This window comes from Bufo bufo, chromosome 7 (assembly GCF_905171765.1).
Source record: "Bufo bufo chromosome 7, aBufBuf1.1, whole genome shotgun sequence".
Taxonomy (NCBI): domain Eukaryota; kingdom Metazoa; phylum Chordata; class Amphibia; order Anura; family Bufonidae; genus Bufo; species Bufo bufo.
The window spans coordinates 188908472-188924631 of NC_053395.1; the positions used below are offsets into that span (position 1 = coordinate 188908472).

The window sequence follows — 16160 nt, forward strand, 5'->3', positions numbered from 1 at the left end:
TGATGCCAGTCTTAATCTGTCTTGCTCTGACTTGAGTTTTACATCTCAGGCTGCCCATGTGCCAGAAGTGAACTGTACACCAGCCAGGAGCTGGCAGAGCTTCCAGGGATAATATACGCCAGGTAGCTGGCATAAATTATAATAAATGTGTCAGGGTAGGTAGCCCTGCATCGCTCAGGTTTGCACCATGGGGAAGATTTATCATCCCCCGTGGCGCCTGAAAAGTAGCGTTAAAAAGTCACAAACTATTGGGGTCATTTATTATCCAGAAATATGCCCGTATTAGCTGTATCTCTGGCGCAGGTTGTGGCGGCCACAATCTGCGACTTTTCCCCACTCGCGCCACAGTCTAAAAAAGGGGTAGCGGAAGGGGACGGCCGGCAGGCCCGTCTCATTCTTCATTTTCTACGCGTTTTCTACGAAAATGGTCTAAATGTAAGACAGCAAGGAAACTGTCTTACATTTAGACTGGCGCTGGATGCACTGAAGTTATGTAGAGGACGGTGTCCCTTCATAACTTCGGCGGATCCACTGCCAGCTATAGGGGTTATTAAGACACCGGTCTTAATAAATGACCCCCTATGTGTTTGTAATATTTTAACCGTGACTTTTCAAAAAATTGTCACATCTCTCGGATTTTACACCGCCCTCACCACTTTCCCTAAAGTGGCGTGGCAAGGCCAAGGAGGGGGCGTAGTCAGTCAACCTGACAAATTTGTCTTCATTTACACCAGTTTGTTGTACACATGTACACATGAAGCCAGAAATCTACAGCAGCTCTGAACTGTTGTAGATTTCTGTTTAGGTGCACGGACTGCCGGAGGAGAAACCTCATCATAAATTAGTCACATCCCCCTGCGGTGCAGGGGATATCAAGACTGACACAGAAAGCGCCGGTCTTAATAAGTCTCCCCCCAAGACTTTTGATGAAAGAAAACTGGTGTACATGGGGTTGGTGAATGTGGGCCTTTGTCTCTAGAAGGAGTTATAGCACAGAACTTTGGACCTTTCTAAAAACAAAAAAGTGAAGCGTACATATGGCTGACATCAACACAGAAGTAGATAGTGACACTGTAGTCTTTTAAATGAAACCGGAACAAAAAATTCAGACTCCAACTATTTTATTATTTATCACTTTAATAGACTTGAAGAGTGGCACAAAACAACAAAAAAAATCTCTGCTCGCTAAAAAAAAAATAGTTATATGTACAAATATGGAAGGTTCCATTCATGTGTAGAGCCAAATGGGGCCTGTGTGACTGTCCACCGTGATGAGGACTAAGAGATATTATAAATATAACTTATGGCTGACACACAACCGATCAGTAATAATTAGAAGTATAAAACACATACAGTACACTTATATCCGCCTGGTGAAACCTATGATTCCTGACTGCATTCTATTACTACAATAAGACTGTACACTTCAGGTGATGAATAATATACAGATTCACATCTCCTCCACAATAATTAACCCTGTGCTGTTTCAGTGGCAAGCACCTGCTCTTCTGCAAGCCTCATTCTGCCACAAATCGGCTGCATCTGAATTCACCCTTTGCGCAGCAGTTTGTGCTCCAGAGCTGCTATTTCTACTGTAAATGGAGACGGTAAGCTAAAATGATCTTCAGCCATTTTATAGTCTTCGTCTACATCCAAGTACACACAAAGCATAGCCTTCAGTTTTGTGTATTTTATGCCCATAGCCTTGCCCCTTGTCTACTTCATACACAAGGAGACGGTATTTTGAGTTAGGAATGTCGTCACTTTTTTTTTTAAACCTAATACTTTTTCTTGTTCTCGTTCCTAAGCAGATTCCAGCGCTTTTTTTTTTCAGTCGTCCCTTCTGTTTTGCCACATTGCCCCTCTCTTTTTTTAGGTAAATGACCAGTAAAGGTACCGGGAAGAGGAGACCTCTGCTCTTGTCTTCTCCCGGCCTGTGACGGTGTCTAGTCACTGTAGACCGCTTCTATACCTCCCAATGTTTGAAAATCCCGAAGAGGGACAATATGTGCGGTGCGCATCGCGACAATTCTTCCTTCCTCTCGCGTCTTCTCTTCTTGTCACAATGGCGTCACCTCCAGAATTACTTGCTTGCATAGAGTGTTCTCATGAGATCTGGTACATCTCACGAGAATAGCATGTCTTCTCCCTGGCTGTGAAGCGGTCTGCAGCTACTGGATAGCGTCATAGGCAGGGAGAAGAGTCCGCCCACTGACGAGAGCAGAGGTCTTCTGCTCCCGGTGCCTTTACTGGCCATTTACTTAAACAGAGTGGGGAGCGCAATGCGGCAGAACGACGGCCCATTTTAAAAACCCAAATGTGCTGGAATCTGATTAGGACGGACAACAAGAAAACGTATTAGGTTTATGAAAAAAAAAAAAAAAGCGACAGGTCTTCTTTAAACTTAGTGCAAGGTCCAAGGGAAGCAAATATCACATGGAATGAAAGGATATCAAACACATGCACTGTCCTTTTAAAATGGCTGTCCCATCTTTGAAATTGGGGGCATATCGCTAGGGGCCCGAAAAGTTCAGGATGCTGCTGAAAATAGTGAGCTGAGCACTGGCTGGGCTATCTCTGCCAGTCTTAAAGAAGGGAATGGAGCGGTGGCCTTGCTCAGTGCGCTTCCCATTCATTTCAAAGGGGCTCCCAAGCATGCTATTTTCGGTAGTCCCATAGCAATAAATAGAGGGAGGCCGCGCATGCGCAATGTACCCTCTTGCACTTTGCAGGCTCAGTTCTAAGGATAGGTGCGGGTCCCACCTCTGGCATTGGGGGGGCATATCCTAGCAATATGCCATCAATATCCAAAATGGGACAACCCCTTCAAGGCCCATAACTAGATATAACACAGTGTATAGAATTATAGAGAACATATTATAAATATTGTAAGGCATGTCGGTTTTAAAATTAAATAGAGTGTTATTTTAGAATCAGACAGACAAGAATAGGACATGTTCTATCATTTGTAGAACGGCCATACGGATCCGCCAAACATATAAATGTGTGTCTGGGTCCACAGAAATGAATGGGTCTATGAGCTATTCGCAAAAAATGCAGATAGCACACGAACGAACAATACAGTCATGTGCATGAGGCCACAATATAAAAAAACAACAACTATGTGCTCTCCTATCGTGCGACATCAGTTCAAGTGAGTAAGTGAGCAAAATCTTTTGCTACTGGTGCATTAAGAGCATCAGAGCCTGCCCGTGAAACGTGTGAGTCAATATAACATTTAGGAATAGGTACATGTCAATAAAATATTAACAAAAAGTAATCCCTTGACATCATAAACTCCAAAAATCTACAAACAGGCAGATTGTTTTCCTATGAAATTGACCCTAGTGCAGGGAACAGCAACCTTCGGCAGTCCAGCTGTTGTAAAACTACAACTCCCAGCATGCAGAATTAGCTATTCTTGTAACTCCCATAGAAGTGAAAGGAGGATTCTTCGAGTTGTAGTTTCAGAACATTTGAAGTCCCGGAAGTTGCTAATCCCTGCACTAGTGTGCGCTGTGTGTTGGGGTTCAGCGTCTAATATGGCAGCCACTGACCCGGCCACGCAACTGTCCCTGTGAGAAAAGCACATTACAAATGTTTGTCTTTTGTCATAAGCAGCACTGATAGGGATCTGACACAGTGAGTTTCAAGCATTTTTCTGGTGGCATTTTTATTTTGGAACATGCATTTTTTTCTGCCATTTTTTAAAGACCTATATATAAGTCTATAAAAAAATGCCAGAAAAACACGATTCCGATAGCATGCTATATTGTAAAAAAAGAAAAAAGTCAGAAATGCCAAAAATACTACAAAAAATAGTATCTGCTTTGTTTTTGATTAGAAAAAAAAACGCGCTGTTAAAAAACGATGATGAAAATTCTTGTGGGTGAATCTGGCCTTAAGGAAATGGTTAATTGAATCCTTCAGTTTCAAGAGTAGCACCTCTCACTTTACTCCACATTATATTTCTGTAAAACAAAAGAAAAGAAAGACCATCATAACATTGTTGTATATACAGACGAATTTTATAAGGTTAACTTCATGCATAATTTTATAGTTCCTTTATAGATATTTTATATACAGTATAGGTATAATGTTGAGTAAATGCCTTTACTTTGCAAAGGGCTACCGGTTAGAGCAAATGATCCCCCTATCTACTAGATAGAGCATAACTGTTAGATTGGCGAGGTCCCAGCTGCTGGACCTCCACTGTTCTCACAGTTATCCACTATCCAGTGGTTAGGGGACAGCTTGCTCTAAGCCAGGGATGGGCAAACTGCGGCTTTCCAGCTGTTGTAAAACTACAACTCCCAGTATGCCCAGTCTGCCTACAGCTATCAGCCTACAGCAGGGCATGATGGGATTTGTAGTTTTACAACAGCTGGAGAGCCGCAGGTTGCACATCACTGCTCTAAGCGGAATACCACTTTAACGGTGACTTGTCAATCCTAACATGTCTAGTTTAGTGAATAATTGTATATTTCATGAAATAATGTTTCTGGAGCATCTTTTATTATTACTCTGTTGTTCCTCCTAGAAATGTATGAATCAAATGACAACTGGGTGTTACCAGCTGGGGGTGCCTGTCCAATCGGTACTGCCAGTGTCAGACTGTGTTGGGACACACTGCTTTGACAAGGCGAAGGTAATGCCTTGTTGTCGATTTATTCATAAATATTCTGGAGGAATAAAAGAGGAACAGCACAATGCAGAATTGTGAGAAAACATGCTCACGAATTATTACATGGTGAACTCAAGTATTTACTAAACCAGACATGTCAGGATAGATGACAGGTCTTCTTTAGGCTATGTCCACTTGCGTATTGCTCCAATGTATCTAAAATAAAATTTCATGTATGCAGCTCCAGTTTACATCTATGTGTCTCCATAGTTACTGACTGTAAACAAAGCCTGTGTACCCTGATCCTGCAGTCATGTTCCCTATCTGTACAGTTTGCTAACCAAGCGAATTGTGTTAGCAAGAAGTAGGAGACGTGTGCAAGATAATTAAAGGGGTTGTCGGCTTTTGTATATTGATGACCTATCCCCAGGACAGGTCATTAATATCAGATCGGCGGAGGTCTGACTCCCGACACCCCCACTGATCTGCTGTTTGAAGACAAAGCAGTGCTCGTACATAGTAATTACACCTGCTCACTGCTGCGGTTGTGATGGCGAGCCGGTAATCATTGAAGAGAAGGCAGCGCTCGTACGAGTGCTACTTTCTCTTCAAAGAGCTGATCGGCGGGGGTGTTGGGTGTTGGACCACCGCTGATCTGATATCGATGACCTATCCTGAGGATATGTAAATGAAGAAGGAGATCCAGCTTCCAGACAACGTATAGATGCTTTAATGAAAAAGTGCTAAAATCCAGACATGTACATTAGGTCTACGCGTTTCAGATCAATAAATTCGGATCCTTACTCATGACATGAGTCGTTGCCATGAGTAAGGATCTGAATTTATTGATCTGAAACGCGTAGACCTAATGTACATCTCTGGATTTTAGCACTTTTTCATTAAAGAATCTATACGTTGTCTGGAAGCTGGATCTCCTTCTTCATTTACATTTCTACCATCGATTAGTTCCTGGCGAATATCCGTGCTTCCATTGCAACTTGGGACCAGGTGAGCCTCGACAACTGCTTATCCTGAGGATAGGTCATCAATATAACTGCAGGATAAAACTACACAGGGATTGTTTCAGCAAATGACCAGGGAGACACATAGGTATGCATAGGAGATGTAGGAAAAAATGTTTTATAAATGTACATAACTCACCTCCATCAAAAGAGAAGACGCAGGATTTCTTACATTCATCTTCAGTATCAAAACGGTTACCATTTCCACTGCAGCCACCATACCAAAACTGGGCACAAGAATTGGCTTGTTTATCATAATACCACTTTATGATATAAGTCCGGCATGGACCCTGATCTAATGGCAGTTTGCACCGTGCATCCTGGATATAGTCTACAAAGTGATAAAAGAGGTGAAAGGACATCATTATTTACTAGGTTTGTTTTACTACTTGACTTCTTAGGGTTAGAGGATTTTCTGTGCTGAAAATCGGAATCTGCATCAGTTTTTTTTGAGTTTTTAACACTGTTTTTGGTGTGGTTTTGGCGAGAATTTTATTCCTGCTTATTTTCAATGGGAATTCTGGATGCGGATTCCGAGTCAAGAATTGATGGGACAGTTATTTATTCAGTGGTGCGGTTTGTAAAACCATAAGTGGGAAAAAAAGATGCTTGAATTAACATGCAGAGTCTCCAATGAAATCAATGGGGAAGACCTGCATGGGTTTTTGGTGCAGAAATACATCCATTGTGTCAGCATAGTATTAGGCACCACTGGTGAGGCATCTCCAAAACAATACAAAAAGAAGCAACAGAGCCACAACTATTTACCCATAAAAAGAATCTTTAAGTATATACAAACCGGATTCCAAAAAAGTTGGGACACTATACAAATCGTGAATAAAAACTGAATGCAATGATGTGGAGGTGCCAACTTCTAATATTTTATTCAGAATTGAACATAAATCACGGAACAAAAGTTTAAACTGAGAAAATGTACCATTTTAAGGGAAAAATATGTTGAATCAGAATTTCATGGTGTCAACAAATCCCAAAAAAGTTGGGACAAGGCCATTTTCACCACTGTGTGGCATCTCCCCTTCCTCTTACAACACTCAACAGACGTCTGGGGACCGAGGAGACCAGTTTCTCAAGTTTCGAAATAGGAATGCTCTCCCATTCTTGTCTAATACAGGCCTCTAACTGTTCAATCGTCTTGGGCCTTCTTTGTTGCACCTTCCTCTTTATGATGCGCCAAATGTTCTCTATAGGTGAAAGATCTGGACTGCAGACTGGCCATTTCAGTACCTGGATCCTTCTCCTACGCAGCCATGATGTTGTGATTGATGCAGAATGTGGTCTGGCATTATCATGTTGAAAAATGCAGGGTCTTCCCTGAAAGAGATGACGTCTGGATGGGAGCATATGTTGTTCTAGAACCTGAATATATTTTTCTGCATTGGTGGTGCCTTTCCAGACATGCAAGCTGCCCATGCCACACGCACTCATGCAACCCCATACCATCAGAGATGCAGGCTTCTGAACCGAGCGTTGATAACAACTTGGGTTGTCCTTGTCCTCTTTGGTCCGGATGACATGGCGTCCCAGATTTCCAAAAAGAACTTCGAATCGTGACTCGTCTGACCACAGAACAGTCTTCCATTTTGCCACACTCCATTTTAAATGATCCCTGGCCCAGTGAAAACGCCCGAGCTTGTGGATCTTGCTTAGAAATGGCTTCTTCTTTGCACTGTAGAGTTTCAACTGGCAACGGCGGATGGCACGGTGGATTGTGTTCACTGACAATGGTTTCTGGAAGTATTCCTGAGCCCATTCTGTGATTTCCTTTACAGTAGCATTCCTGTTTGTGGTGCAGTGTCGTTTAAGGGCCCGGAGATCACGGGCATCCAGTATGGTTTTATGGCCTTGACCCTTACGCACAGAGATTGTTCCAGATTCTCTGAATCTTCGGATGATGTTATGCACAGTTGATGATGATAGATGCAAAGTCTTTGCAATTTTTCGCTGGGTAACACCTTTCTGATATTGCTCCACTATCTTTCTGCGCAACATTGTGGGAATTGGTGATCCTCTACCCATCTTGGCTTCTGAGAGACACTGCCACTCTGAGAAGCTCTTTTTATACCCAATCATGTTGCCAATTGACCTAATTAGTGTTAATTGGTCTTCCAGCTCTTCGTTATGCTCAAATTTACTTTTTCCAGCCTCTTATTGCTACTTGTCCCAACTTTTTGGGGATTTGTTGACACCGTGAAAATTGGAATCAACGTATTTTTCCTTTAAAATGATACATTTACTCGGATTAAACGTTTGATCTGTCATCTACGTTCTATTACAAATAAAATATTGACATTTGCCATCTCCACATCATTGCATTCAGTTTTTATTCACAATTTGTTTAGTGTCCCAACTTTTTTGGAATCCGGTTTGTAAAACTAAAATATACCAATGTAACCCCAATTCATGTGGAGATAGGATACAAACATGAGGCTGGACCAGTAACGCCATATAGTAAGATGTAATTCTCAATATGTCTATTAGTACTATTGGCACTGTCACATATCCAAATATAATTAATTATAAATACATGGGCTCTAACCTAAATGACCACAACTGATCACTACATGACCCAAAAGTGTCAAATCAATAGGAAATAACAGTAATACAAAAAGATGCCAAACCTAACTTATCCAGCGTGTAAGGTCCAACCCCTCTACCTCGGCTCACGTTTCGTGTGTTACTCCTTCGTCAGGAGAAGAGAAGGATCAAGCGGTAGCACATGAAACTAAACAAAACAAATTTCCTATCCGATTTTTTTTATGGGTAAATGATTGTGGCTCTGTTGCTTTTTTTTGTATCGTTTTGGAGATAATTCATGATAATTACTGAACAGCTTATGGTGAAGTTAGTTATTATAGGACTTGGGAACCACTGGTCAGGCATTAGATATGTTGCAGTTCAATAGCAGTCTAGTTCCAGGGAAAAATGACAAAGCAAAGCAACCATGGCTATAATGAGATGGGATTAAAGCATATTAGAGTTGTTGAACAATATAATGTTCCCTCCTGACCCCCCCCCCCCCCCCCCCCCCATAAATAAGCTAAGCCGACCTTGTACTCTAATTGGGGAGAGGGGGTAAGCTACTGCGAGACACTTCTAGCAGAAGCATATCTTCCTTAAAGGGGTTGTCCCATCTGGGACATTGGGGTCATATCTCTGAGACCCATGCCTATCCTTAGAACAGAGCCCGCAAAGTGCCAGAGTGCATGCGCGGCCGCCTTCCCTTCATTTCTATGCACCTTACGGACTTGGCCATTTTTTGCAAATCTGACCAGTGTCACTTTAAGTGCTGATAACTTTAAAACGCTTTGACTTATCCAGGCCATTCTGAGATAGTTTTTTCGTCACATATTGTACTTCATGACACTGGTAAAATGAAGTAAAAAAAAAACATTTTTATTTATAAAAAAATACCAAATTTACCAAAAAATTTGTAAAAATTGCAAATTGCCAAGTTTCAATTTCTCTACTTCTATAATACATAGTAATACCTCCAAAAATAGTTATTACTTTACATTCCCCATATGTCTACTTCATGTTTAGATCAATTTGGGAATGATATTTTATTTTTGGGGGATGTTACAAGGCTTAGAAGTTTAGAAGAAAATCTTGAAATTTTTCAGAAATTTTCAAAAACCCACTTTTTAGGGACCAGTTCAGGTCTGAAGTCACTTTGTGAGGCTTACATAATAGAAACCACCCAAAAATGACCCCATTCTAGAAACTACACCCCTCAAGGTATTCAAAACTGATTTTACAAACTTTGTTAACCCTTTAGGTGTTGCACAAGAGTTATTGGCAAATGGAAATGAAATTTGAGAATTTCAATTTTTTGGCAAATTTTCCATTTTAATCCATTTTTTCCAGTAACAAAGCAAGGGTTAACAGCCAAACAAAATGCTATATTTATTGCCCCGATTCTGTAGTTTGCAGAAACACCCCATATGTGCCCGTACAGTAGTTTACGGCCACATATGGGGTGTTTCTGCAAACTACAGAATCGGGGCAATAAATATAGCATTTTGTTTGGCTGTTAACTCTTGCTTTGTAAGTGGAAAAAATGGATTAAAATGGAAAATTTGCCAAATAATTGAAATTCTTAAATTTCATCTCCATTTGCCAATAACTCTTGTGCAACACCTAAAGGGTTAACAAAGTTTGTAAAATCAGTTTTGAATACCTTGAGGGGTGTAGTTTCTAGAATGGGGTCATTTTTGGGTGGTTTCTATTATGTAAGCCTCACAAAGTGACTTCAGACCTGAACTGGTCCCTAAAAAGTGGGTTTTTGAAAATTTCTGAAAAATATCAAGATTTTCTTCTAAACTTCTAAGCCTTGTGACATCCCCCAAAAATAAAATATCATTCCCAAATTGATCCAAACATGAAGTAGACATATGGGGAATGTAATGTAATAACTATTTTTGGAGGTATTACTATGTATTATAGAAGTAGAGAAATTGAAACTTGGAAATTTGCAATTTAAAAAAATCTTTTGGTAAATTTGGTATTTTTTTTATAAATAAAAATGATTTTTTTTTTACTTCATTTTACCAGTGTCATGAAGTACAATATGTGACGAAAAAACTATCTCAGAATGGCCTGGATAAGTCAAAGCGTTTTAAAGTTATCAGCACTTAAAGTGACACTGGTCAGATTTGCAAAAAAAAGCCCAGTCCTTAAGGTGAAATAGGGCTGAGTCCTTAAGGGGTTAAGCTAATGTGTATGGCCAGCTTTACAATAGTTAAAAGAAAATCTAGTCCAATGGCAAAATCAAAGTGGTCCTTTCTCCAGAATCATAGGCTTTGTTACTGGCATCTGTTAAAATTCCCCAAACTGGTAGATTAGTAATACAAAGCTGTAGAAAGAGGATAAACAGGATCCGAAAAATGCACCTCCTCTATTTTACACCAGGGATCTAGCACTTGGTAGGATCAGATGTAGGTTTCAGCCATCTACAAAACCTCTACGCCCCTTATTGCTGCCATTGAATACATGACATTATGCTTTTCATAGGTTTGGCTGAGAGATGGGTAGATATTAATAATGCTCACCTATTTTTGGTAATATTGGGTCAATTTTCTCTGATGAACTTGGAGATAATATGACAGTCCTGGATGATGAGGATTGTGATATTGAAGGAGCTGCAATCTCAGCTGACAAAGTAAATTAATGTATTAGCCATGTTTTACTACATCAGTGTCATTTTATTAATTTCAAATATTTTCTGAAATGAATATATCGTGTCATTGTCCTTCAGTTATTTTATATAAAACTTAGATAAGGAATTGAAGTAATGGAATGTAAAGGGAAAACCAAAGTATCTTATTACCTCTCTTGGTAGAAGGTGGTGCTGGCTGCTCGATTTCCTCTTCCTCGTCATCATAATCTTCTCCCTCTTCTTCAACGTTTGGAATAGGGGCAATTTTTCGTGGCTAAAAATGAAAACGAATTGTTGAAGAATAAAGGAAATTTTTGGAATAATTACCGTACTTCCTGTAATGAACTAAATTTAAATTTTGTGTTTGCCGATCAATTTGTATAACGGTTGGTCACATCCTACCTTGCTATGCGCTGTCGTGATCGCTCTACTATATGTGTTAGCGTCCATTTTTAGAAAACAAGTTATTTTTATGTTTCTAGAAGAGATGATAGGTAAAAGGCAAGAAAATTGAGATCCATCAGGATAGAATAGCAAGAAGGGATAAGACTAGATAAGGCAAATCAAAGTGTAAAAGTGATGGAGACAGGGGAAGAGGATTGAAGATACACCCTTTCTTGTGCGTCCTACTTGAAGGTGAGCTTTGAAGATAGGATGCAGGGTATATTGTTTCTATGGGGGGCACAGAGGGAACACTAATACTTGGGGCACAAATGTGGCACTATTACTTTGTGGGGGTTGCAAAGGGGGAGTATTACTTTGGATGCAGAAAGGGGGATTATTACTGTTGTGGGGCCAGGGGCGTAGCTAAAGACTCATGGGCCCTGTTGCAAGAGCTCAGCTTGGCCCCCCCTTCCCTCAGTGCTTTGTGGCAAGGGGCAGGTGAACACATAGCCTGCAGCCTGAAGCAAAAATTGAAACAGCACCCCCCATGCCAAATTCATGACCTAACCCCTTCCTTCCAGCCAAAGGTGTAACTTGAAGATTATGGGCCCCAGTGCAAAATTTAAACCAGAGCGCTCCCAGAATGCAATTTCTATAATATCGGTGTCCTTTTTTTGAGGGACAAGGGTCTTTGGGCCCCTTAGGCTCCTGGGCCCAGTAGGGCTTCTACCTCTGCACCCCCTATAGCTACGCCCCTGTGTGGGGCCCAAAGTGGCTATAGTGTAAGGAAGAAAAAGAAAAGGAGGATTTTTACTTTTACACAAAGAAGCATTTTTATTTTGTAGTGGTCCCAATAGGGGAATTATTACTGTGTGGTGGCACTATAACTTTGTGAGGAACAAAAAAGAGGGGCACTAATACTTTGTGGAGTACAAAGCGGGCAATACTACTGTAGTGGGTACTGAAAGGGGCATTGGGGGTAGCAATTGGATGGGGAGTTAGTGTGTTGAGATGAGTTGTGGCTGGAAGTCATCATGGGGGTCTGGGCCAGATGTTGAATTTTTGTACTGGAGCCCATGAGCCCTTAGCTGCACCCCTGCTTACAACCCCCTCTAGTCATAATATGTGTAATCAGCCCACTTGCATTCAATGAGCAGATGGAGCTTTATCCTAAAAGTTATACAATTTACCATCCATTCTGTAAGAAAATGTGTAAAATGTAATCCCCAATATATAAGAAATTATATGAATATGAAACAAAGATGATGAACCCCTATTTTACTCAATTAGTAGGTAACATTTCACAATACAGAAGGCGCATTATAACATTTACACTTCACATTTTGATAACTTTCATACCGGAACTATTGGCAATCGAGAAACAACAAAAGACTCTTCTGCTCTTCGCCTTTCTTCCTCTTGACGAAGTCTTTCCTCTTTTCGTATTCTTTCTTCTTCTTGTCGTATTCTTTCTTCTTCTTGTCGTATTCTTTCTTGTCTAAGTCTTTCTTGTCTAATTCTTTCCTCTTCCAACCTAATTCTTTCTTCTAACCTACGTTTTTCTTCTAATCTACTTTCTTCAATCTTGACACTGTCACTGTTGCCTTGAGGTGCAGTAAAGGTAGAACGGGAAGAACCCTTTGGTGCATAAATTGTGCTGATTTTGTTTCCAACACGGTTGTATATAAGAGCCCCGTTTTCATCTTCACAGAACTGGTTAACCAATTTTGATTCCAAAGCTGAAAAAGATTAATATATAATTATTATTGGTACTAATAATGCAATGTATTTACAAAGTTACTCAACTTTTGTTCCCTTTTACCTGTTAAAGTGTTGAAATCATCGATTAAGTACATGTGCTCAGCATCAGGGTCAGAAGCAATAAGATTTAGTTCCCTTATAAACTCTTGTTGAGTTGGATCAGTGGAATTCACAATTCCAATTGCGTACATTTCTATATTGGCTGCTTGAGCCTCCCGAACAGCTATGTCCAGTTTTACGACTTCTCTCTTGTCTGTCTGGCCATCTGTGAGGACAATGGCAACTTTTCGGACCCCATTCCTTGCTCCATAAAAACCTTCCTGTGTAGCCTTTCGTATGGCAGTTCCTGTGTAGGTACCCTCTCCCATGTACATCATCTTTCTGATGGCTTGCTTTACATCTTGCTGAGTGGTGAACCTGTTTAGGCCAAACTCGAGCCGCACTTCTAAACTGTAGAGAACAAGTCCAATACGTGTGGCATTTCGTCCTACTGTTACACGGTCAACAAGGGCTGTCACAAAGTCTTTGATAATTTCAAAGTTTTCTGGTCCAACGCTCTCTGAGCTGTCGATAACGAACACAAGTTCCATGGGTATCTCCTTACATTTCACACCACAACCTATAGGGAACAAAGAATAGGAGTTCAATAGAAGCCTCATAACCTTATTTAAGGTTTTCATATGGTGCATCAGCTACATTCAAAATACGTTACCAAAAAGTAAGGGACAGGTTGGAGTATGACTGCAGGATCAGACTATTTGTAGTCTGTTACCATAGAGACCCCTTGCAAATTTGCTACATTTTAGGCTTATTGGAACAAAAATAATTTGGGTGCATAGTTAGGCTTCACGCACACGGCCATGCCCGTATTGTGGCCCGCAAACAGCTTGAATGGGTCCGCAATCTGGAAGATGCGGTGCGGAACGGAGACATGGAACCCCACGGAAGCACTCCGTAGCCCGGTTTCCCTCCGTGCCTCCGCACCACAAAAAGCAGTGCATGCACTATTTTTTTGCAGTGCAGACGGATCACTGACCTATTAAAGTTGAATGGGTTTGGATCCATCTGCGGAATCCGCACGGATGTTGCCCGTGCATTGGGGACAGCAAATTGTGGTCCCCAATGCACAGAACGGCCGAGCAACGTCCATGTGCATGAGGCCTTAGGCATAGGTTTTAAACATATTATTCCACAAAGAATGTTGTTTATTGATAAATCCAGGTCATAATTATGAATTTTATATTGTATTTCCACTTATTTGAAAAAAAAAAAAGTTTGTATCTGCAGGTATTATAGGAACACTTAGTATAGTGCCACCTGCTGTTTCAATTGAACAGCCTTTCTGTGTCCACCTCAGTGAATGTTTTAATGTGGACACACATGCTCAGTCTTACTTCTGTCTCTGCTCTTTCAGCTTTGTGTAGGATCCCTGGGGTGGTGATACTGAGCAAGTGATAAGAAAGTAAGACATCTTCACTGCAATTGTGCTTGCTCAGATTCTCCTCTGAGATGCAGATAAGATGCTGCTGCTTCAGAAGCAGTCGACTCACCACACCAGGGATCCCTCTGCATACTTGGTGGAGCAGAGAGACAAGACTGAGCATGTGTGTCCATCCTAGCACATTAACGGAGGTGGAGACAGATGGGCCGTTCAATAATGGCACTAAACTTTAACGTTATATCAGGATAATTTGGGGTTATAAGCATTTTAGCAAGTGGAAATACAATTTTTTTTTCTAAATTATGGACTGTATCTTACTGTATACAATATTCTTTGTGCGATAACTGCTTTGAAGTTTTAGTAACACATGCTATCAATTAAAAAGAGAGAACGCAAAACAGTTAAGCAAAATTATAGCTTACCGCAAATCTCCTTTATCATCTTAATGATATCTTCTCTCTGAGTGATAAAAATATTATTCATATGAAAAAATCTATCTTCTGAGAAATAAATATAAGGATACAATGATGTATAAATATAAGTTTATGTTCTGTTTTGATGTGTTTGCTGGATCTTGTTACAGTAACAAAACCAGTTGACTTACTGTTAATCCAGCTTCTCCTTTAGATCCCATTTTTCCCTGTAGTAACATAAAAAACAGTTGTTATTTCTGGATGACAATACGGTTTTCCATCTTCTGCTCTTAATAGATGGCTCATGCATGGAGTCCTTAGGTTAGTTTCACATCTGTGGCACAGCTCTCCGCCAGGGTGTTGCCGGATAGTGCCATCTACCCTTCGGACCCAAATGACAATAATGGGATCTGGCAGCTCCCTGGCAAATATGCTGTGATTCGGCTGGACAGAAACCACTGCATGTGGTTGCCTGACTGATTCCCGGCATTCTCTGCCAAAACAGCCTGCCGGAGAGCTGTGCCGCATGTGTGAAAGTAGCCTTAGGATCTCAATAGCGGGGGAAAACGCTTCCGTTTTGTCCCCATTGATTGTCAATGGGGACAAAACTGAAGTGAACAAAACGGAATGCACCAGGAAGCACCAGAATACATTCCGTTCCGTTTGGTTGCGTCCCCATAGCGGACTGTCCGCGATGTGGCGCGGAGCAAGACGGATCCGTCCTGACACAATAGAAAACGGATCCGTCCCCCATTGACTTTCAATGGTGTTCAAGAAGGATCCGTCTTGGCTATTTTAAAGATAATACAACCGGATACGTTCATAACAGATGCAGCCGGTTGTATTATTGTGACGGAAGCGTTTTTGCTGATCCATGATGGATCCAGCAAAAATGCTGGTGTGAAAGTAGTCTAAACCTTTAGAACAGGGGTGCACAATCTTTTTTGGTCTGACGGCCGAATTGTCACATCGCTCTATTTCAGGGGGCCGCAAATAAAGAAAAGTGTTGATCGGCAATCATTTGCATTGGCCTATTAAGCCGGCCAATGTAGAGTGACTGGGGAGGAATGATCGCTATAACAGTCATTCCTCCTTCATTTAGTTATATTGATTATCAGTAGCACATCCCTGATTACACAGAGAGATGTGCGGCACGATTATACCGGCCATTTATCATGAATGAGCGCTGTTATGAACACTTGTTTCCAATAATTGACCTTAATATCTCATAGTGTATTAGGGGCTTAAAGTGTAACTGTCATGTTTTTATTAAAAAAATCAATTTTAGCATATGTTACTGCTGCAGCAGCTCTATGCATAAAGCAATGTTTAGTTTCTT

General features: G+C 40.9%; 1 protein-coding gene across 1 annotated transcript in view; it reads right to left on the bottom strand.

Moving 5' to 3' along the window:
• Positions 1-3849: 3849 nt before the first annotated feature.
• Positions 3850-16160, bottom strand: part of COL28A1 (collagen type XXVIII alpha 1 chain) — a 67948-nt gene continuing 55637 nt past the window's right edge. Inside the window, exons 29-36 of the mRNA XM_040441513.1 lie at positions 15013-15048; positions 14831-14867; positions 13029-13586; positions 12566-12945; positions 10994-11096; positions 10716-10817; positions 5786-5977; positions 3850-3971 (exon numbers count right to left, since the gene is read on the bottom strand). Of these exons, the coding sequence (XP_040297447.1) occupies positions 3964-3971; positions 5786-5977; positions 10716-10817; positions 10994-11096; positions 12566-12945; positions 13029-13586; positions 14831-14867; positions 15013-15048 (1416 nt within the window). The 3' untranslated portion in view covers positions 3850-3963. The remainder of the gene's footprint in view (positions 3972-5785; positions 5978-10715; positions 10818-10993; positions 11097-12565; positions 12946-13028; positions 13587-14830; positions 14868-15012; positions 15049-16160) is intronic.